Source organism: Lytechinus pictus, chromosome 13 (assembly GCF_037042905.1).
Source record: "Lytechinus pictus isolate F3 Inbred chromosome 13, Lp3.0, whole genome shotgun sequence".
Classification (NCBI taxonomy): Eukaryota; Metazoa; Echinodermata; class Echinoidea; order Temnopleuroida; family Toxopneustidae; genus Lytechinus; species Lytechinus pictus.
This window is the reverse complement of record NC_087257.1, coordinates 2,283,929-2,309,219: the sequence shown is the minus strand read 5'-3', so window position 1 is coordinate 2,309,219 and position 25,291 is coordinate 2,283,929. Positions and strand designations below refer to the sequence as shown.

General features: G+C 36.1%; 1 protein-coding gene across 1 annotated transcript; it reads left to right on the top strand.

The window, feature by feature from the left end:
• Nucleotides 1–10,108: 10,108 nt before the first annotated feature.
• Nucleotides 10,109–24,960, top strand: LOC129274872 (laminin-like protein lam-2). The gene is made up of 11 exons (XM_064108795.1): nucleotides 10,109–10,532; nucleotides 13,000–13,105; nucleotides 14,239–14,356; nucleotides 15,942–16,043; nucleotides 16,480–16,544; nucleotides 17,548–17,652; nucleotides 18,232–18,428; nucleotides 19,430–19,613; nucleotides 20,783–20,925; nucleotides 22,215–22,383; nucleotides 24,098–24,960. The coding sequence occupies exons 1-11, from the start codon at nucleotides 10,495–10,497 to the stop codon at nucleotides 24,155–24,157; spliced, it is 1,287 nt and encodes a 428-aa protein (XP_063964865.1). The 5' UTR covers nucleotides 10,109–10,494; the 3' UTR covers nucleotides 24,158–24,960.
• The last annotated feature ends 331 nt before the right edge of the window (nucleotides 24,961–25,291 follow it).

Below are 25,291 nucleotides of genomic sequence, written 5' to 3'. Positions count from 1 at the left end.
ATAATTGTGAACAAAGAAAAGAGATCTGACTGCATCGAAACTAGCAAATTATTTGAATAAATGCAATTATCTTCTGACAGAAACGGTTCATCTGAATCACCCCCAGCATGGTCGCACCCATTTCAAATATCCATCTCAAAACACATGTTAAATCGACTTCATTATAGCTGGGGGAAATCCAAGAAATACTTCTTAAACGCAAACATTACAATTATAAAAGAACGTAATATGTTGATCTTGGGCTTTCGTCCTTTCCCTAACACAGCGAAATATGAATAACCCTTCAAGATTTCATTACTCGTGTAAAATTAACCGCTTAATTAAATTGGCCAAAAAAATGTGCCAAATCAGCAACATGAAAATTAAACGATTCGGTTCTTTTTATCGAATATTGGAAATTGAACGGTACTATGCCAATTTCATTTCAAAGAATATCGGATCAGTTCACAAACAAGGTTCAATTTTGAAAACGAATCCTCTTTCAACCAACCAATCAAATTGATCTATTTCTGTAGCTTTTAACAGTTGCCATAAGTTTGTTATCCGTATAGTTGGCTTCGAGCATTTTGTCCCGGCAAAAAAATTTACAAGACAAGCAAGTACATTGATAGGTATGAAAAAGAAAGAAAAAGGGAATATAAAACATAGACATTAGGGGCCCGTCTTACAAAGAGTTACGATTAATCCAATCAATCGTAACTCTACGGAAATCCATCAGTATCATAATTTTTTCTACAGGAAATTTGCACAATGTCCTTTGTAAATAAAGAGAAGCACAGTGGATTTTTAAGAAAACAATTAATGCATGAATATACATAGCTAGAAAATATTTGGAACAAGCATGCATAATAGATGTTGACGTTGCTGGCCGTCCATAGTTGCGATTGATATGGACATGATTGATTGACACGTCAACATGCAGTAAAATCGATCAAATATTCAAGGATCAAATACGAAACATAACAAATAGAAAGGTAAAGGAATACTTTGGTGTGAGAATAAGGAAGGGGGTTTCACCCGCCACCCCGTTAGTACGTAGTACGGCAATCGAATAAAATTAAAATTATACTTGATTATATAATTTGTAAATGAAATTTAATCATCCCTAGTTTCTCTGTCTCTTCCTTTCTGTCCCCCCCCCCCTCCTCTCTCTCCATCTTTTTCTCATCTCTTTAATTTTCTGTCTATGTATTTCTCTCAATAACTTTTTCTTTCGTTTCCGTTTTTTCTCTCTTTCTTTGTTCCTTCTCCCATCTCTGCCTCGAAATCTAATGTCATTTTGAAAGCGACCATGATGGCGGTACACATATTGATCTGGTTCAGGAATAAATTGTTGACATAGCTCAAAGGGATAACATCTTGGACCAATAATTGTTCAGCAATCCTCCACAGTTCAACCAGCTGAACATCATCCTCCTTCAGCATCGCAGATTTTTTTCTCCTGAAATTCAATCCCGCCAAAAATCAGTTTAAATTAGAACCAACCCTCTTTCTCTGTACACACTGGTATCACCATGTAATGCCTGGGATACGAACACGTGTGAAATTTACCAAAGAGTAGCAAAGCTAAATTTTGATATCCCTACAATCCATCAATTTAAAATGGCAAAATAAAAAGATTAGAAGAATTACGATTCAGTGAGAAAATATCTTGATCATCACGGCTTACCTTTTTAGTTTGTCCCCGAGTTTGTCCGGTTTGGGATCGTAGCTGGTCTCCAAAGCCTATAGATTCCACTTGTCATCCCCAAGAAATTCGGCGGGCTCTTTTTCGTTTTTTACACCACAAATCTCCCTCGAAAACATGTCTGAGGAGACTGAAAGGTGTATCAAAATCTGCCGACGGCAAGCTATTTAATCTTCACCAAACGAAATATCTTTCTTTATATCAAAAGCAGATTTTGTTGGGCTTTTGTTTCGCATCATCCGCCGCATATTTCAAGATTTCTACGTGAAGATTTATTTCATTTTTTCCCCTCTTCTTTTAGAGTCAATAAATCAGAAGAGTAACAAAAAGAGACCACACCTAGTTTTCGCACCATCACTGACAGTTGATGAAGCACTCACGGGAAGCTAGACGGGTAGCTTCCGGCGTCGCATCGTCCCTGATACAGGTGGATGAAGATGAAGTGGGCGGGGTTAACCTTTCTATGCCGGTCGCTGATTGGTCCGCCCAACCTTCACTATTCCCAAGTTGCATGAAACAGTCGCTCTGATTGACGGAATTTCATTTGATTGGCGTCAGGTGAGAAAGGCATCGAAACTATGTAATGTATCCCCATTTTCCCTCACGCCTTTACATATTATTTCAATTTAACTCTTAAATGTTACGCCGCTTTCCACATCCATCATCGTTTATTGTTGATATTTTTGTATATAGGATCTTCAAGAAAATAACCATTTTGGAATCTGGTGTCGGGGGATTCAACAATTAGATGCGTCCTACTGATGGAAGTAAAAACTCTTGAGGGATCATTGAGAATGAATAGTCGTTATGGTCAAATGATTATGATTTATTGCTTTTGAAATGAGTAATCGTGTAAAGGCGTTCCCCTTTGATTTCATGCCTCTCTCCTTCACTCTCTCCCTTTCATCTCCTCTTTCTCCCTCATCAATCTCCTCCGGGAGAATCTTAAAGTTGTAACCGGTTATTGTCAAAGATTCGTCATTCTCTGCACTTTGTGATTGCATCCATTGAATGACTGAAATCAGGTGAATGACACCCAATCAATACCAACAAAATTGTTACTTCATATTTGAATTTCGAAGGTGACTAAATCTCTCTTCCAGACACAATTAAAATTCATCTGACTTTGTATTCTGAGCTATATGTCAAGAGGTATTTCAAGTTTACAAAGACATAATAAAACAAGAAAGAATACTATTTAAAAAAAAATTCCTTCCCTGAATAAACCTTAAACCAATTTATTACACTTTTATTACAATAAATGATCAATTATTCCAAGTTCAATACCATGACTATTTGAGAGAGGAAGGGGAAGAAAGCAGAGGAAGAGTCTGTGCTGTTTTGCCACCTTTGGCATCATGAACATTACTAAATGATTACCATGGCTTTACGTGATGTAACCATTTGAATAATACAGAATATGATTACAAATAAAGGAAGAAATTAAAACGTGACAACAGTAAAATGAACTGGGTTTATCTTTCAAATTACGCCCAATCCTAATTTGTCAACATTACGTTTAGGGCATGGAGCTATTTAAGAGTGAGCATTCAGCATTCAGTTTCCACACTAAACATGCTAGATTTTCCAAATATATTTCCACCCACCCCCCCCCCCCCTGCAAATAAAAAAAACATTATATCACCAAGAAAGAGAGTGACAGGAAGGATAAGCGAAAGGATAGGGGACGAGAAATGGTTGGAACGTATTATTGTTGTCTGGGTGGATATTAGTACATTTTCTTTTGATACGGTCAATCTTTTTTGCTATGATCACAGCTTCATAGAAATTGTCTATACGCCATTTTCTGACCCTCCTCGCTCAGATTTTTGGGGCTGATTGTGACACTGCCAGACACATGAATTTTGTTACTAGATAAAATAATGACCACCCCTCCCCCTCCCCTTTCTCGCTCTCTCTATACCATTCGAATCTACAATAGAACAATCGAAGAAGCCAAAATACTTCCCCCTTTTATCATAATAAACATATCTGGGAAAGGTTATTTTGGTATTTATACGTAATCCAGTTAAAATCAAGCCAACTTGTCATCAGATGAAAATATGAAGAGAAAAAAGGACAGAAAAAAAGAAAATCACGTAAAATGGACACCACATTTTTGTTCATGTGTGATGCATTAACTGATGAGTGTAACTTCCTAACCATCATGGCTGCTACAGGAATGGAGGAGTTATGTAGGCCTGAAGTCACGGCCACAAAATGAGGGTGCAACGGCCAAGCTAGGTTTAGGTCTACCCACGAATATTACTCCGAACTTCCACTCCTCATCATTCAGGCTCAATATTAATGATTACGGCGTTGGATTTTACTTCAATTCCATGCGACTAAACTAAATTAAATATCAGTTTGTAAAGAAAAACTTTTGCCGATCATTATTTTTCAATTAAATTCGATTGTTGGTCAAAATAACAAGATCATTAGTCAACTGGTAGCAACTGATGTGTCCATTACTGGCGAGTAGATCTCGGTCTTGGGGGCTTTTGCCCCCCCCCCCCAAAAAAAAAGGTAGGGGGCCCCGCCCTTTTAAGAAAATCAGTATATGGGGAGATATTAGTTGAAAATTTGTCATAAAATAACATTTTAATTAGTATGTATATATATATATAATTTCAGTCTCTCTCTTACCCTCCCTCCCCCTCCCTCATGCAATCCCCTCTGTCCTTCGTTTCTCCCTGCCCATTAGAGACAAAAAGATATAGAGAGATAAAGGGACACACCGATGGGGGATTGGGGTCATAACGAATAAAAACTGATGTGATAGGGGAGAGGGTAAAATATGAAATTATTTATTGACATAGATACCGATTTTTACTCATTCTTATTTTTCCATCAATACCCTATATGTTATGGGCCTTTATTTTTGTAATTATTGTTATTATTATTATCATTATTATTATCATCATTATTATTATTATCATTATTATTATTAAATATATTATTTTCATTTTTATTGTTATTTTTATTATTACTTTTATGATCATTATCATTATTATTCTTATTATTATTATATTACTCAGCTCGTCTTTGTTCCATTAGACTGATGTTGATTCCAGCAGTATACCATTCAGGGATCAATATACACTCTAAAACCATCTACTATAAATTTGAATTAGATACATTGGCACTACCAGAGCGGGGATCTTATCTTATAATTATTGACAAGGAATCTTGTCGTTTTTTAAATATAAATAATATTCCTTTTGACAAGACTCTATTTATGTTTTAATTAAAATTCGGGTGCCTCTAACGAGAAAGATTTTGAAATTTAAGTAATTTGTCTAAAGAGTGCGGGCCGGATGTCCACGTATGGGTGGTGATACGAGTAAGTGGAGGAGTAAGTTGGTATTAGAGGTGGTGTCAGAAGAATCTCTCATCACGAGTAATAAAGACTGTATTTGTCAATTCAAGCAGGACGGCATAAGTCTTCATCTAATCCACATTCAATGTCACGTTCCATACCCTCTGGGCTTTGATGGAATCTCAACCGTGTTTTTATAATAAATATGATATCATTTTCTACCATTCTTTTCTTAGGAAAATATGCATTCTCCCTTTCAGGCGCAGAAATTCGAATACACTGCAAAGACAAAATGGAAATGTCGTATCTTTAAATCTTATCATGGGACCTTCATTCCCCAAATTATTTCATTTTTTAATTTTTTTTTTTTTTGGTCAGCATGATTATGTGGCAAACCGGGGGGGGGGGGTTCTTCTCAACTTTATCAAGGGATGGGGGGGGGGTGTACGCCTCCTTAAATTTTAATGCTTGATATACACTTTACAGAGGCGGATCTAGCCTTCGCCAATAGGGGGTAGGGAGGACATTTTTTCAGCCATATTTTCCCCGATCGCCGGGCCGCTCGAAGTTAATTTTCGTTTCTTTGAAGGGTTAGTCCTAATAGTCACTTCTTAGCTTTATTCTTATAAATCATCATAAATATATAATCATTTCATAATCTTTATTTAAATGGTGCGAGCGCGAAGCGTGAGCTATCTTTTTATATTTTATTTTATGTATTTTGTCCTAAAATTTGAACATACTGGGCAATGTTTGTGATCCTGTACAAGATGTGTATTCAACTAAATAATTACTGCGTGCGCGAAGCGGGAGCAGAAATTTTTAATATACGTTTTGAACTGATAGAAAGGTACCTGTTAAGGGCTGTTTGCAGTTAGCCATGAAGACGTTACATATTTCAACAATGATATCAAGTAATGCGTAAGCGAAGCGCGAGCTGAAAATTTCTGACATTTCTAAGCACTTTGAACAGGATAGGTATATAAGTAAACAATTGGTGCGAGCGCGAATCGGAAAAAAAATCGAGATTTAGACCTTAAGACAGGACGCTCTATTCATGTTTTGTAAATCAGGAAAAGGATAAGTAAGTGGGGATCTTCCTACATTAATAATGTGAGCGCAAAGCACGAGCAGAATTTTTTTGATATTTTGATCTGAAATTGGATAATGACTTACATAGAGAACAAGCTGCTTATCTGAATAAACATGCGCGCGCGTGTTTCAGATTTAGACCTAGCCAATCTGTGCATTCTAAATATATTTTTGGCATGAAAATCAATAAAGCTAGCGCGAAGCGCGAGCATAGAATATTTGAAATTACGATCCAAAAGGGGTCAATTTAAGATCTATAGGCATATTTCAAGCACTTTGTAGGAAAATTGTGGGGTGGATATGGATTGCAATTAATAACGAGCTGATATTTTTCTTACTTTGAGTTTTGAAATAGGGCCGAGACATTATATTAAAGGATGTCATATTATGTCATCATATGAAAATATGATGACATAAGCGCGAGATGAAACTTGACGATATACCATTCTGAAAAAGGGAAAAGTTAAACATTGAATTAACATCTTATTTATTAATCAAATAAGCCTAATGAAAATGCGAAATCTGTTAATATTATGGCCTGAAAACTGAACATTTCAAGCACTTCTGTATAATTATGAATAGGATGCATGAGTACATTTTTAACATTTAATACGAACGCAAATCGCGAGCCTAATTTTTTTATTAACTGTCATGAAATGGGGAATTTAAGAAGTTTGTTATAGTGAATTGATATTGAGAGAAACATAACTCACAAATGAAAATACGAGCGCGTAGCGCAAGCGAAACAATGTTAATATTCTATAAAACTGACATTTTTACAGAGCACTTTTTAAAATTCAGTTTGTAAATAAAACAAAATAATACAAATTTGAATTCCGAGTTAAAAAATATTTTGTATATTGACTTCCAAACTTGATATTTCAACCCAATCTGAGTGGGGGGGGGGCGGCCTCGGAGGCCCCCTCAACGATTCGGGTAATATTTTCGCCGCGCGAATTTTTTGACCGCTCCACTCGTTGACTTTTTACTTTCTTGAGTCTTGCTCATCTTTTGAGACCAAATTTGCGACGCCCGGGTACGCGGTTCCGAAATTACGCAACATTTTGTAATTGCATATGTCAGACAAAAAAATTGCTCAAAAACGTGATTTCGTGTACAGAGTCAATGCAAATTGTGTTGTCAACCAAAAATCATAAATGTATGATTATTTTTGGTTTTGCTGGTCTAAATGGATTTATTTTATGTTGTTAATGATCTCAATAGAGTCCCCGACAAAGTTCATCGAATGAAAAACAAAATTGATCTGGTATCGCAATTTTTTCGTGTACGAGTTGCTAAGAACGCAAAAAGGAGTTTCTACACCAAAAAGTTAGCACCTTTTGAGCTTTATTTAGGGAATTAAAGGAAACAGTATGATTTTGCATTCTGTTTACGCCTAAATTAGCATAATAAATTAATAGCAATTTGCATGAATTCCATATTGACCAAGATTTGTAAATCACATAACAGGCAATGCGAGCGCGAAGCGCGAGCGAATTTTTTATATAGATAGATCCGCTTTTGTTTTAATTCTATTTTAAGGCCGAATTCAAAATCTAAACCAACTATTTAATGTATACTTTATTGTCCAAGCGTCCATTTTAATAATAATAAAAATCATGATAATGATAACGCAGTTCTTGTATAGCGCATGTCACATTATGTCATTATGTCAAAACTTTTTGAAACGGTTCAAAACAGTCTTATACAACGGTCTTACAGGAAAATGGTCTTTCAGTGGTCTTTCAGCAGTCTTTCAGCGGTCTTTCGATTAAGTTTCAAAGGTCTTCATAGTCTTTCAATGATCTTTCGGCAGTCTCTCAAGATTTTTGCGGAGATCACTGTAAGACTCATGAGAGATCATTGAAAGATCATTCAAAGATCATCGAAAGACCAGGCAAAGTCCATGGAAAGAATTCGGAAAGATCACTTGTTGCATAAAAGATCTCTGAAAGACCATTGAAAGATCATATAGGACTACTCTAAGACCAGTAAAACAAGAAATATCCATCAGTCTTTCAGAGTACTTTGAGTGGTCTTTCTGAGCCATTCCAGGAGATGACAAATTTCAGTGATCTTGAAGACCACTGTAAGACCTCACCAGTCTTTCAGTGGTCTTTCAATGGTCTCCGTTCTGTGGAATGGGGGTCTAACACATAACATATTTTATCAATGTTTTATTTATGTGGTGAATGAAATTGATCACTTCAAAATTCAATGTCAACGTGTAATTGTTGGGTAAATTTAGAATATGCATGTTTTTCTTTGTCACAATGATCTACCTCAATGAGTAGGCCTATTCAAATAATATTTTATTTCACTTTTATGCTCTACATGAGACACCGAAAACAAACCTATTGAAGCATGAGCAGCTTGCATGGTGGCTCAGTGGTAAAACCGCCCGCCTCATGAACTGCAGATCGTCGGGTTCGATCCCCGGCAGAGTCTTGCCATAATTAAAATGTGACCTTCTGCCTTCTTGTGAGGCGCTAAGCATTTTGTTTGGAGGAAGGGGTAATAAAATGTTATGCAGGCCCCGCTGGAAGAATAGCTGACAAGGAGCACCTTGGGAAATGTAATCATCATCATTATTACCGATGTTTTTTCATATTTCATGTTTGTTTTGTAAATTGGAAAATATTGTGTTTTTCAAATACTTTTATGGGCATTTCTTATGCGAATGAAGAAGACTTTGAATTGAATTATTATTATTATCATTATTATTATCACAATTATTATTACAATTATTATTATTATCGCTATCATTGTTGTTATTACTTTATTAGTATTGCTATTATTATTATCATCATCATCTTTATTATTATTATCATTATTATTATTATTAATATTATTATTCGTTTTATATTAGCGTTCATCCTATAACAAGCTATAAGTCATCAAGGTAGGGGCGACTTTATATAGGCTTTTAAATATATTTGATTTATATCCGTGACATAGCTACAATGCCATCATTCGAGGATCTAGCAAAAAATATGGGTGATGAAGAGATGAAAAATAGTATACTTTTTTCCCAAGGGCAACTTTCTATAAATGTACTATATACCCGAAGCTTAAAGGGATGGTCCAGACTAAAGATATTCATATCTCAATAAATAGAGTTAAATTCACAAAGCAAAATGCCGAAAATTTGATCAAAATCGGATCACAAATAACGAAGCTATTGAATTTTAAATATTTGCATTATATCGGTGAAACAGTTCTAGGCATGTCTTTATGAATATTTATTAGGTGGGCTGATGATGTCATATCCCCACGTGTTTTTTTCAGGAGCGGATCCAGGATTTTCCAGGGGGCACATTTTTCTGAGGAAAAATTTGACCCAAAAAAGAAAAAAAAAGGGCTGTTACCCAAAAATTAATGATATTTGGCCCCCGAAAAAAAAACATTGTTGACAAGCAAAAAAAAGAAAAGAAAAAAAGGCCTTCTTCACTTTCGAAAGGGGTGGTAAACTTCTATTTTACTGGCATTTTCACACTACAAATTTTAATTTTGCTTCTCAAAAAGGGGGCACGGGCTGGTTGTGCCCCCCCCCCCGATCCGCCAGTGGTTCTTTTGTATTTTATTATATGAAATTAGGTTTGTTTAAATGTTTCTACCAAGAACAAAAAATAATTGTATTGACAACTGATAAGTACATTAGTTATTCATTGCCGCAACTTATTTCACCATAATGGAGACACATCATTTACACAAGTATGAAAAACTGAAACGTTTATGAAGTCATGTAATAATATAAGAAAAAGGAAAGTGGGGGATGTGACATCATCAGCCCACCTAATGAATATTCATGACGACGTGCATATAACTGTTTTCACAAAATAAGCTTTAAAATTCAATAACTTCGTTATTTGTTTTTCTCGATTTTGATGAAATTTTCAGCATTTTGCTCTGTAAATTTTACTCTATTTAGCTATAAATAATTTCAGCCCGGATTAATAAACCATTCACAGCCCCTCCCCCCCCCCCCCCAGTCTGCTGAGCAACCCTTCACTCGAGTTAAGGGTCTGAATGTGCAGCCTAGCTACTCATGCCTTGTGTACTGAAGGCCCTCTCGCTATGTGCTAGTCTTTGTTTTGAGACGCACTTGCTGATCAAAGTTTCAATCAGGGTCTGTGCCTGCAGACTAGCCCCCCCAATGGCAGTTGGTTTGGATTTCGCTGATACTAATTTATTATTTTCTTCCAGACCTCCGAAGCCGCCTAGCGCCTAGTTGCGCTTGCTAGGCCACGTCACCTAGCCGCCGGATCGTGGCTTCGCAGTGCAGCGAAATGGCGGAAAATTTGAGTACGGATTGTGACGGGCAAAAACAGTGATAAAACTAACTGATATTTCCAGAATTAACAAGTATTAATAACATCTAAATGAACCATAAATCATGGGCGATACAGCTGAAATCGTGTCTGAAAGTCGGAGGTAAATAATTGTTCGAATGCAGTTAAAATCATGTATCTTTTGCTGCATTTCAGTTTGCATTGTCCCACTAATTGAAATATTTGTCATGTTGTATACCGGTATGTATACCCAGTGGTTGTGTGTCCGGACGGGTTGGGTGTCCGGACACATGACTTTTACTCTCAATTTTGAAAAGTTTACAAGCAATGTCTTTAATTCTTTTTAGCACAGAATATAAGAAAATATTATAAAGAACAAATATTGATGGTGAAAAAAAACTATTCAACCTATATTTTTGGTTTATTCCTGAGATAAAAACAAGGCTTCATTTCTGTTACGTGTCCGGACACCCAACCCCCCATCCTACCTCAAACTTAGTCTTAGTCAAAGCACTTGTTCACTGCAACCACCCTGCCTGTGGGGAATCTACAGGTTGTACTATGGCATGCCAATGCTGTACAGAGCACACACTTTAAAAAATGATTAAAATATCTCTTTTGTGTCCAAAATTACTAATTTCCGTACAGTTGCAATTTATTTTTCATTAGTAACTTGGGAATAATTTTTGTATTCACTAGAGCGCTCAAAAACTTGAATTTTGGGCATATTTTTGTGTACGCCCTCTATTGGTGGAAAATAATATGGCAAGAAAATTTTCATTTTTTAATCTCTATTTTTAATTAAGAAAAAATAATTTAAAGAATCAAATTTACTTTAAGGGCCAAGTTCAAGTTGTATGACGAATAGGTGTAACGGAAACTGTCAGTGTAAAAAAATCAAGCATTTGTCCCGGAAGAAAAAGAGAAAATAAGCCAAACATTGCCATCCTTATTTTGCCACACATGGAGATATAACTGAGAACAAGGTTATATCATAACCTTGTTCATTGAATGAGTGAGTCAAAGTGATGTTCATGCAGGCTCCACTCCCCCGGGAATGGGGGTGGGGGGCACTCAGTATATAATGCGTGGTGGGTATGTGCCGCGGAGGGGACCCCCATTTTTACACTCCAATTTCCGTTCCAAGGCATAGCCATAGCCATAGCCTAGGCATACCGCATAGCATTTTTATCTTATTGAGTAAAACTAAAAGAACAAATGTGGAAAGCCGCTCCAAACTAAAAATTAAAAAGCATAGCCATAGTTTTTTAGGCATAGCAATTAGCATTGTCATTGAAATCCGCTCCAACAAAGCTTGGCATATTTTTCATTATGCCGTTCCGGCCGCATTGATCCTCTAATATGAGCTGCAATTTTGGTGAAAAGCGGCTGCAGAGTGCTGTTCGACCATCGCCTCTGCGTGAGCGCACCCGCTGCCCATGCCGGTGCCGCCGGGCTAGCTGCATGCACATATGCCCGTTCCATAGGGATGCATATTGCATACGCACCCAAACGCAGGCGACACGTTCCAAGCCAAGGACCCCTGTTTTCACAAACATTTGTACTAGTTCCGATTTCCGAAGCCCATTCGGAGGACCCCCCTTTTTACAATAAGCCCGCTCCAGAGCCCCACTACTTTTTTGGTCGAGTACCCCCCCCCCCCTCCGGGTGGGTCCACTACACTTCTCTACCGCTACACTACGCTCCACCTACCCGAAGCTCAAGGTCCAAAACTCGCTCTGATACTCCGAGTGGCAAAGGTGGGAAAAAATGCATATTTAATTGTAGAAATCCTACACCGAAACTAGCTTTAAAGAAATAAGAAGCTTAATTTATTACTTTTCATCCTAATTTCCTCCAAATCCATCCTCCGGTTAGCCTCAAAATTGGTGATTTAGAGCCAACATCCGCAGTGAATTATCTATACGTGTGAGGAACTTGATATTGGCTCTAAATCACAAATTTTTGAAGCTAACAGGAGGATGGATATGGGGTGAAATTACGATGAAAAGTAAGAAATTAAGCTTCTTATTCTTTTTAAGCTAGTTTTGGTGTTATAAGATTTTTATAATAAATATGCATTTTTTCTCACCTTTGCAACTCGGAGTATCAGAGCGAGTTTTGGACCTTGATGTTCGGGTAGGTGGAGCGTAGTGTAGTGGTAGTGAGGTGGAGTGGAGCCTGCACGAACATCACTTGAAGTATCTTATTGTTTGTAGATTTTCTGCCGGTGACTCTTCAGTCTTGCATGCGCAAATAAACTGGCTGACCACCCTTTTCTTTTACAAATAGTGTAGCCTGTAGGGCCTAGTGTGTCAAAATTTTTCACTTATTTAGAGAGGGGGCTGGGGTTAGCAAAATGTGCACAGTTGACCTTAACGACTTGTCCTTGCACTCCTAGTACTAGTCACGGAAATAAATTAAAAGGAAGGGGAAAGCTGATCGTGCGTGAAAAATAATACTTTATTTCAGAATTTAAGGCCTGGATAGTTTCCAAGTGATTGATTGGAAGATGACTCATGATTCCTGGAAGCCACAACCGTGCTTATTCCCATAACTCCAATTTTTTCTTTTTTTTTCCTTTTACAAAATCTGTTATCAAATATCAGGATATTAGATGCGATACCAAGTCCACAAAGCCTGTTTTCAAGTTTCATGAAGAGAGGAGATGAGAATGAAGGACAGAACTTGAAGCTCAAATGTAGCAAAGATGAGGTAAGATAAAAAGGCTTGCAGTTTGAGAAAAGACCAGTTCGTAGTTACATCAGGGACAATTTTGGTCAAATGACCTTTCATTTATTTCATTATGATAGGCAGATTTCAAAGCAGGATATAACATATGCATGCCTTACATAGCAGGATGAAGAAATTGAATTATACCAAGTGACTAGAATAGCACACCATTGAAGACTCCATGAAGGTATTTGTTGCATTTCTACTTTGAATGCATATTATAGCATGTTGTACAATGTACTTGGGAAACTGCAGTGAAATACCAGCCGTGGACGCATTTTTGTTCTTTCTGGATGCAAATGAAAAACACAATTGAAAAGAATATATGAATAATCAAGACACCAAAGTTGGTGCTTATCTCATTAAATTTTAAACCACCATGCCACTTTAGTACAAATGACCTTTCTCTGATCATGCGCAGAATCTTCTGATCATGCGCAGAATGGAACTACGAACTGGCTTATTGGGAAGAGGTGATGGCCCACAGCAAGAACTTATATGAAACGGCAAATTTGAACATTGTTATTTTTTGTTGTCACCTTTCACTTAATTCCTTTTTAAATAATTTTGTGTATAGTGCTTAAAGTTCAGTTTCCAAAAAATCTGTCAAAATTATATATTTCAAAAATATTTTTTTTGTGTTGATAGATGCTCTAAAATCTCCTGAGCTATATAGATGGCACCAAAAGAGATTCGATCTTGAGTAAAGTCTGAAACATTTTGTCAAGAGTTTCACACATGGTTCTGTGTCATAATGGAGAAAATTGACACAATAAATCATGTTTGTATTGTATTATGATATGATAGTTTAGAAACATAGTAATGAAAATTTTTCCCCTATTTGAAATATAACATTGTTTTGACAGGCACTGTATAATGCAAATTAAATCTGATGTGCCTTTCCAAAAACGTTTCTGTAATTAGGGACTTAGAGTATAGTTAGAGTGTACTTCTGATGTTATTTTGATATGGGGCTATATAAAAGTGGATTATAATATCATTGGTTGAATGGTATAAAGTTTGTAGGTCTATTATTAAAAATGCCTATTTCACTCATTCCATTCAATAAATAAATCTCAGTTTCTTGTATTGTCTCTTATTTTGTATTGAATCAGAATGAATTCACCAAGCTTAAGCTAGCATATGTAGAAGCTGAGACTAGATCCAAGATGATTGAGTTTATATTGAACAAACCTATGGAAGAATGGCCAACAATTGACACAGCATCTGATAGTAAGTGAGCTGGGATTGAATCTAATTACTCTCCACTCAAAAGCCCAACTGCCATAATTAAAGGTCAAGTTCACCCCAGAAAAAAGTTGATTTTAATAAATAGAGAAAAATCAAACATGAATAACACTGAAAACTTCATCAAAATCGGATGTAAAATAAGACAGTTATGACATTTTAAAGTTTCGCTTATTTTTCACAAAACAGTTCTATGCTCAATTAAGTGATATGCAAATGAGAGAGTCGATGATGTCACTCACTCACTTTTTTTTGTTTTTTATTGTTTGAATTACACAATATTTCAATTTTTACAAATTTGACAATTAGGACCCCCTTGCTTAAACCACAAAATGTTAAAATAATGGAATTCCACATGTTCAGGGAGGAATGAAACTTTGTTTCTCATGACAATGACGGGAAAATCAAATTATTTCATATTTCATATAATATAATACTGGTACAAAAAAAATGGTGAGTGGTTGATGTCATCGGTCCCGTCATTTGCATACCGAACAGGATGTGTATAGAACTGTTTTGAAAAATTAAACGAAGCTTTAAAATGTTATAACTTTCTTATTTTACATCCGATTTTGATGAAATTTTCAGTGTTATGCTTGTTTGATTTTTCTCTTTCTATTCAAATCAGCTTTTTGTTGGGGTGGACTTGTCCTTTAAGTAGTGTTTGTATTTTTAAATTGTAATCAGAAAAGCTGGTTAGGGCACTATTTATATTCCAGTTAAGGAATTATGGTGTAGCTGGCTTTCTATATATTGATTTGAATGACACCCATTACATGATTATTGCACTGTAACCCCTTTGAGACTGAGCCTACAGACATGCTGGCTGTAGTCTAAGAGAAATGTGTATATGAGTTTAGTCAGCCAAGTCTCCAATGAATTCGATATAAACACTAGTTGTGTTTCCTAATGATTGGAAAATGATTGTGTTTCCAAATGATTGGAGTTCAAACAGAATCCAATAAAATGATTCCCAAAGTATTCATCCTGTACCAAATGATTCTGGCAGAATAGTGTTATTGCTGAGAAAACAAGCATGGTATTCCAGCCAGATGTTGGATCTTATTCCTTGTAATAATAATATGCTGTCCCACATATCTTTGTCGGTGGTCTGTAGTGTGGTCATTTATCAGCTTAGATCTTTTTTTCACCGAGTTAGATTAAGAATGATATTGTGACAATTAACATTGATTTTAAAGACTTTCTCATGATGCTATATTAATTTAGCTTTAAATTCTATGAGGATATTTATGGATGAGAAGAATACTTTCTGGTCATTTTGTGGGTGATTCACTGTAGAGATAGGGGGTTTATTGGATCAACATCCAATTTAAGACTTTTTTTTTTGCCTCCGACGAAGATTCTGCTAGGATCGAAAGCTTAGGCCCCTTTTTGACTTTCTAATTTACTCCATTGGCTCTCTTTTATTAGATAAGCAGTTTTCAGCAGCTTCTTTTTGCCACTTTTTTTTTAATTCAGCCCTGGAACCAAAATAATTCAAAATAGTGGAGGTGTGTAATACTTTTTATTCTTAATCCTTGATTTATTCTTAATGGTTATTTTCATACAGAAGAGAATTTTGATCAAGTGAAAATGGATCTAAAGGATGCAAAGGAAGAGCTTGAAAATCTTGAGGACAAATTGGCTGACATGATTGATAGTGCACAAGGAAGTAAGTTCTTTTTATCAAGCTTAGGGTACACATGCACTCATCATCTTATTTCTGAGGTAGAATTAAGGTTTATAACATGTTGTAGGGTATTTTAGTAGATGATGAATGCAAACATGTTTTGATTATGTTTTGAGAAATTTATGAATTTTCAGGCTACAAAAAATATTTTGTGGTAAAAGAATGAGGTGAAAAAAATATCAAAAGTTTTCTTTTCAAGTCAATGACACAGTTGTTGCCTTAGGACAATGTTCATTTGGATTCCTTGAGCAATATCCTTTCAGAATATGTTTATTTATGTGAATGCTTATCTAGATCAGGACGTGAAGAAAAAAATTACCATGTATGATAATGCAACAATAGGGACCATGTTTTAGTGACATTGTAAAAACAGTCAATGAGAAAGTGAGTGAGTTAACTTGCACATTTTTCTCTACAGAGGTTGAAACAATGGAAAGAAGAAAGAAAGAAGCAGAAGACTTACTGAACACAGTTGAAACAAAGGTAAACATAGATAACATAGATAGACCAACTTTAACTGATTGTGTATTTTTTTTCTTGTCAATTTGTTCAATTTTTGTGTATTTATTAATTTCATTTTCTGTATTATATAAGTAGTTGATTGTGCGCCTTGAGTGTCATTGACAGATATGTGCGCTATACAAATCTTCAATTATTATTATTATTAATGTAATATTTAGTAATTACCGCAATACCATGTTTTGGGAATGCCTCCAAAGTATGTTTTTTTTTCATGCTGGAAGGTCTGGTAAAAACCCCTCCTTGTTTGGAATGGATGCCATGCTGTTAATGGTTCTGCTGCAAACCATTCATATAGTGCATTGAAAATGCATCTCCTGAAAGTAACAAGGATAACACTAATAATACATCTTTTACAGGTGTATCTAAGACACTGTCAACAAAGTTTATCTGTGTTGGTAAATTTTCTTGTATATTTGTAATGAATGTAACTGAATGAAAAATGCATTTCCTTCAGGATAAGAAGAGAGGTGGTATTTGAATGATGGTGTTGACTTCTTATATTGGAGCATTTAAAACTTCAGAATAAGCACATGGGCTTGTAGAAATATCATCTTATGACATTGCCCATTAAATTAAATGGATAAATCAAATTCTTAAAGTAATTGACATCCCCCCCAAAAAACATTAATAAACAACAAAAAATAATGATAAACAGCGTTCACAAGAAACCACATTTATGGCAAATTTCATACACTCATTTGAATAATTAATGATTGAAAGATATAAACAATTTATTGATAATAATACTATACAGTCTTTTAGTTTACATCCGGGCCTATGTGCGCGCAAATTTTTGTAGTGATCACGCAATCAGCGGCCGAGATCAAATTGGCTCCCCCCAGTATATCCTGGTCTGAAATTAGCCCACTTAAATCAGGGTTAAATTCTAAACCTTAAGACCAATCACCTATTAGAATTTTCCAACATGTACATGTAGTAAAAAAAACTATGTATTCTTTTATAGAAAGCCAAGCTGGAGTCATTGAAAATCCAACATGAAGAATCCTTAAAAGGTGTTGATGGTATGATGATGGAAGGAACAGATTTAGCAACCAAACTACAGAAACAGGTAAATATTATCATTGATGGCATAATACTGGTCAAGGTACCTTTAGAGTGGTTCTAACGTGCTGGAGACATAACTGAGGGTGCTTGGATTATTTCAAATAGAACAAATGTGGGTAATTATTCTTATCCTGGGTAAAATGATGTGTATTCTTTTTGTTTATATTGATGTAGGTCCAAGCACCCTCCTGTTTATTTTCAATGCTGATACAAACCCAGGCTTTAGATTTCAATATTTTTAGGGTATGGCCACTTTTATATTGAAGGGCATTTTTCAATATTACAACAAAAATGGATAAATAAATGAAGAATGGCACATTGTGAATGACGTGGGATTCAAGGCTTGTAAGCAGGTCATCCACAGCTATGGCCTTGGATTAATCCCTTCAAACCTTTTTCCATGGAGCTACTATACCATGGGCTGCCAGAAGCATGCCAGGGTTTCTCCAGAGTCATCGGCCTGGTGTTACTTGACCGGTCATCCACTTTCAAGTTTCACAGGGGTGTCCCTCATAATGGGACAGGCCTTATGTTTATCAGTTAACACAGTATGACTATCATGCCTCTCATTTCAATCTTTCAGAGAGATGCATTGCGAACCACTGAGCTGGCCCTTCAAAAGTGTGACCTGGTACTAATGGACCACAAGAGGGCGGTCTCCAGGCTGCAGGAGAAATGTTGTATGGCCAAGGCTGTTCAAAAGGAATGTCAGCAAGCAGTTGAGACATTACTACAGCATAAAGCTGAACATGACAAAGGGACTAAAGAGAATCAGGAATGGTTAGTTGACTTTGAATGAATCTTACCTTCATTGAGATGAGTTTCATAAATCTGTTGTAAGTGATGCAAGACTTTTTGGCACGTGGTGGACCTTCTTGGTAGCTAAGTCAGCTTCTCATTTTAAATCCTGAAATTGAAACTAACAATATTATGTAACATTCTTAACTACTTTATTTTTCTGAGCGCTGCATATTATTAACTCAGTTTTAGCACTGTTAGCACAGTGACCCTGATTTGTTTTTCAAGCATTTGATGGATTCCTTCCTATTTAGTGCCTATTTGCTACACTTTGAAGTTCTCATTGGCTGTTTATTCAGATTCTAACTCTTCTTTTAAACCTGTTAGCAAAAATATAGAATTGATAATTATAAAAATAATTTGTGACATTTATGCAGCACTTGGGTTGTTGCTGAACATATTTTTGTTTGGTCCTCTGTCCATCCTGCTTTCATTCCCATGATGGATGTATCAAATTCAAACTTCAGATTGTGTACAGTAGAGAGTCCATCTAATACTAATTTATCTTGTAGTATTGGTTCATCGAAAGTGGATTTCTTTTTTGCTATCATTATTTGTTTGGTGTCACCTGTGCCTGGGAGGCGAAAAGAGAACTGAATCACTATGACTACTGACTAGCAGGTCTCATCCTGATATGTTTAGGGGAATGCAGGTGGACCACTACACTGGGGTTTCCTTCTATGTGTACTCTTAACTGAATAATACGGTGGGTTCTTAACTGGGCCTCAGTGTATCATCCTATCCGAGGGATGGAGTGTTTTCCACTGTAACATAGCCTGCATTTATGGAACAGGGGAGGGACAGGCATGCAGCGCAGGCTACAATCTGCTCTGGGTGGACTGATACCCTTAACCTTTAGTTCAACAGGAAGAAGCTTTACTGACTGAGATAACTCTCCTTCTCTTGTAGAATATACAGTGTATTTATTAGCACTCTAAAACTTGATGAATACTTTTGATAAGCTTTTGTTTGTTTTTATCTAGGTTACAGCAATGTCTGCATACACTCAAAGACTTAGCAGGAATCAGTAAGGTCACAGTTGCTGACCAATCATTGATCATTGACCTTAGCTGCAAGGGGCCATCGTCAGAGGTCACTGTAGAAGTCAAGATGACCTTCAAGACCACACCTGATGGAAATGAAGCGAGCAAACTTTGTGCTGCTCAGGTTAGCAAGCTCGCTATTTTTGTGTAAAAAAAAAATTATTATAAGAGCTACAGATACACATAGTTGTCTTACCTACAAGTGATTGAAGTATAAGTTTTGATAAATTCTCTCGGCTTTAAACATTGTCCTCAAAGAGAATGGGCCCACAGAGTGCAAAATCTTCATTGGAATATCAAAGTTTCTTATTCACCTTGCATTACACAAATTACTATATTCTTTTCAGCATAAGAGTTGAGGATAAAAGGAGTCTGATTTCTTTAATAATTGAAAATTTGACTCGATATACAGAGCTAGAGAAGAAGAGAGATTTCCTCCAAGAGAAAGAAATTTAGAATCAGGAGCTTGCCTGAAATTGTTCTTTTATTTTCATTTCTATCCTCAGCTGATTTGACTCTCCTATCTTACTTTGATGTAGGGCTCTATACAATAACAGAGCTGCCAACTATTAAGAAAGAGTCATGATTTTTACGACTTTCATGTCAAATTACACCATTATGTTTTTTACCTTGATTATTTTTAGGTGGAATAGGTATGTACATGTTTAATACACACATAGTCATTACATTACCCCAAATTTACTTGCCTGACTAGGCAAGCTAGTGCTTCACAAAAGTTATGTAGCGCCCTGGATGAACATTCCTGATAACCATCGTGTAGGGTTGGCAAAACTTGGCATTCATGCACATTGTACATCTGTTCTGTATAAACCTCTCCTTAGAAATTTATAGCACTGTGTTGCACGTATGAAATTATGACTTTTATCTCAGAATTATGACTTTTGAGCATATTGGTGTGTTGGCTCAGTTGGTAGAGCGTCTGTCTCACAACCAGGAGGTCGGGGGTTCAAACCCCGGCCACATCAGTCCGAAAGAGGTTAAAAGATGGGAGTTGCTGCTACCCTGTTTGGCGTTCAACGATTCAAGGGATAGAGCCTCGTCGATCTGGCGTTGCACAGCGGCTGCCGGGCCCACGATCAATTGGGCAAAGCAAATTTTTGGAGTATTTCATTTCATGTCTATTTCGAACAATGAAATATGGATATGGATTTTTATTGATTAATACTTTTTACTTTGAAAGGTTGGTAGCTCTGCTGTAATTTAAGTTTAAATGGAAACTATCTCATACTGGATCACAGTTTTGATTTACATTTTCAACCATTTTATCTCTAGCTTGGAGGAGAGATCTTTGACTGCAGTGATGTAATCTCTGAAGCTATTAGTTTGAATGATCCAGTCTTATTGATCAGGGAAGTGAATCGAAGGCTCAACAGCCATGCTCCTGTTCTTCAAGAGGTTGAGAGATTACGCCATCAGTGAGTACTCTTTTACTAGCAATTGCTATCTCATTTTTTTTATCCGTTTATTTTGGAAATAGACAGCCTTTATTGTCTTTCAATGATGTGACTGTAAATAATTGCTTTGTCCTTTGTTAAAGGAGAATGAAACCCTTGAAACCAGCTGAATCCATATCAAAGAGAAAAATCAAAGAAACATATTGTTGAAAGTTTGAGGAAGATTGAATGAATAATAAGAAAGTTATGAGCATTTGAATATTGAGATCACTAATGCCATGTAGATCCTCCTATTGGCAATGCGACCAAGATCTGTGATGTCACACACGTACAACTCCCTCATTACTTTAGTACTTATTTCACTTATATTCTCACTTTTATAGAGTCTATCACAAGGTGAGGTGTTCTCTTTATGAGAGGACAAGTACGGAGGTTTCACAACATTATATCATTGATGAATCGTTTGTTATATGATTAGAATGAGCAAAAAGAGATGTTTTGGGGTATATTTTCAGCGTCCAAAAGGGGAGAGTTGTTCATCTGGGACATCATAGATCTTGGTCGCATTGCCAATGGGAGGATCTCCATAGCATTAGTGATCTCGACATTCAAATGCTCATAACTCTTCTATTGCTAGTCCTATTTTACTCAAACTTTTGTTGATCTTATTCTTTGATTTTTCTGCTTTCACAAAAGCTAACTTGCTCCAAGAGTTTCATTCTCCTTTAAGTGCCCTCATTGAGCAAATTAAATCCAGTGCAAAGGAATCATATTTACCAGGAAACAATATTACTAGTATCACATGGTCTCACATCACAATCTCTGACTTTTTCACAAAATTGTGTGTATGTATCACAATCACAGGTTTCTTCATCGTACTGTACAGAACTTACTGCAGTATTCCCCAATGACTAAAACTGCCTATCAAATATGGGAAATACAATTATTGATCTGTTTACTTTTGTTATTAGAATGATCATTGTCAAGTTTTTTTATTTCTTTGTTTATCTTGGCAGTATTATACTGCATTATCTCGAGCTATAAAAAACCACATCATCCCTAATGAGTTCACACACCACATCATCCCTAATGAGTTCACACACCACGTTTTCAAGCTAAAACTAACGGATGAATAGATGAGGGATTGGTTAAAGATGAATTTAAAAAAAAAACTCAATTGTGTACAATATCGTGATAGACAATAATTTATATCAGGGACTCAATATTCATTTATGTTTCAGTGTAATGATATTTCAATATCATATCGTGTGGACCTACCATTGTCAATCTCACATGTATTTTATTCTTAGATATGCTATTGACTATGTCCATGAGGAAAGGAAGCTCCATGCTATGCTAGGTAGTAGCGGTCAAGTGGTATGTACACTGACCATTGATAATGGCTATCCTACCACTGGACAGGCAACGCTCACCAAGATAGAAGGAAATGGACATCATAAAGATATCTCAGATTATAAGGTAACTATTTACGTCGGGTCAACTTTTTGTGTGTTGGCCCAATCATGCTGCACACATTGCATTATTTCAGCGACAAACCTATACTGTTAGAGACTGGTATTGCAATTGGCCATCTATATACGAATTTAACCCTATCCAGGCCGGGGGGGGGGGGGGCCTCGGAGGCCCCCCCTCAACGATTCGCGCAATATTTTTGCCATGCAAAATTTTTTGACCGTGCCGCTCACTGACTTTTTGAGATCAATTTTGCGTCACCCGGGTTCGTGATTCCGAAATTACGCAACATTATGTAAATGCATGTCAGACCAAAAATTGCTCAAAACGTGATTTTGTGTACAAAGTCAATGCAAATTGCGTTTTCAACCAAAAATCATAAATGTATTATTATTTTTAGTTTTGCTGGTCTAAATGTATTAATTTTATGCTTTTTATGATCTCAGAAGAGTCCCCAACAAATTTCATTGAAAAAAATGAAAAACAAAAGATAAAAAAAACACAGAAATACATAAGAAATTGCAAAAAACAATATAATACATAAGAAAATGATTTGATATCACAATTTTGTTCATGTACACTTGCTAAGAACACCACAAAGAGTTTCTATACCAAAAATTAGAACATTTGGAGCTTTATTTAGGGAGTTAGAGGAAAACGTATGATTTTGCATACTAATTACGCATAAATTAGCATAATCATTTCATAGTAATTCGCATGAAATAAATTACTATACAATTTTGTAGATTATGTCCAAGACAACCCACATACCAATTTGCGGCGCGATCGCGCGGTCGACAGCCGAGATCTCAAGGGGGGCCTGGGAGGCCCCCCCCTCCCGGCCATATGAACTCCCAAAATACCCCGGCCTAGATAGGGTTAAGACCAGAGTTCCAATTAAAGAAGGGTTTAGAATATACAGGCCTTTTATTCTACCTGGACAGATAAAGCTTTCCATTGATACCAATACTTCCATAATCTGAAAAAAAACACCAATACAAATGAAAAGAAATTGGTCAAGTTTTGACTAGCGTCTTGTCCGTGATATAAAGGGGGTGTATATATTCCCCCCCCCTCCCCTCTCTTTCAATCCATTCCTTGGATAGGCTGTCTGTATGAAGGTGTATTGATTATTGTTCAATTGTAGAGATTAGGATCAGAGACAGCTGTGTTGCTTTCAAGCCTCCTGAATCCCTTTAATCACCTTGGGATTATCGAAGATGAGGATTAAAATGTCTAGAAATGTTCATAAAGGGATTATCAGACTAATCCCAAGAGGCACTATTGATCACATCCTGTTCTCACCTCTTTCCACAGCTGTATGTAGCAATTCAAAACCTCTCCCAGTTTTTATTAGGAGGATATTTTCCTGGGGAAAAAGACCATGCCCAAATCAATAGGCTTTTTCAAAACCATGGCATATAATAAAGAATAGGGACTTATGGGTATCCCCAATGGAGAAAACAAATAAGAACAAAAAAAGAAACAAACATTTCAGATTTACATTGGAATTGTTCGCTGTATTGGATGAGAACAAATAAATTAATGGAAAAAAAACAGGACTAAAAAATCTGAATGGTTTATTTCTGTATTTTTCTGAGTTTTATTGAATACCAGAGTTCAACATGATTACCTCATCAATATTTCTGTTAAAAGATATAGAATATCTTACAAATGGTTCAAGTAATGTTTGACTCCCCCCTCCTTCTCATTTATGCAGCCACCAACAGAGAAACCAACAATGAGTGATTGGTTGATGTATCTTCAAACTCAACTCTGAAAGTAGCTTATCTCACTCAGCTCTCAACATCAGTCATTTTATTATTTATTTGTTACAAGTTTTAATTCAGTTATTTGGTCAGTGGAGTGTTTGTAACTGTAATATGTCATGTACTAGCGCCAGTGTTGTACCTAGGGCCAGGTTGCTTGAGGTCTGAGGCCAAGGCCAACATGTCCTAGCTCGTGGCTTAGGGTGAATATTTTGGCCAATGCTGGACATTATATTACAAGGCAGGATGAATAACAATCTTACAGCAAATGTGTTATTATATTATCATTCCGAACATCTACTTTTTGTTCCCTTGTACTTGTATTTTTATCTTCTGAATCCCAAACAAAGTTTGCATGATTCAGTTTTTTAATTTTCAATAGAGGGTCTCACATAAATATGCTCAAAATTACATTTTTTGAGTGTATATTAACATCATGCACTGTACAGCACAGGGAATATCTTACATCCTGAAATTTGAAAAAAAATAACATACTATAAGTGAAATCTACCTGCATTACATTCTTCATGTGAAATACACTAAGAATGTTATGGTTATGGTGCTTGATTTCAGTAAGATTAATTTCTACCAGTCAATCTGTCATAGTAGTTTAACTTTATTAATGGGTCATTCCACGGGGTTGGGGCAACAGCACTTTTTTGTGTTCCCTATGAATTGTTGGCTTTGTCCTGAAAATGTGTTTGGTGTTTGGATGTTGCAATGTGGTTTTGTTGGAAGGCAGTTATGTAAGCAATTACTTGATGCAGAAATAAAAATGTTGAACCTCAAGTATTTTTTATGGTGAGACTTTAAATGATGATGTCCAGACTCTTTTTTGGGGTACCAAGTGTGACATCCAAAATGGTCATTTTCAGTTGAAGATATCTAATTAAAAGATAAACTTAGTCAAATTCAAATGGCCATGATTGATAAAGCAACATTTGTTTAAAAACAAAACAGTAATGGGATAGCAAATGAAAAGAGGCTTCATATCATAAATCATTCCTACAACATCGCATACCACCGTTACATGCGATGTCCGCGTTTTTTTTTTCTGTAACGGCGGTAAAGTGGTAAATAACTAAAAGTCAGAAATCATTCTTTCCAAAGTTATGTGTCAGAAATAAAGGGCAGGCAGTAAGCAA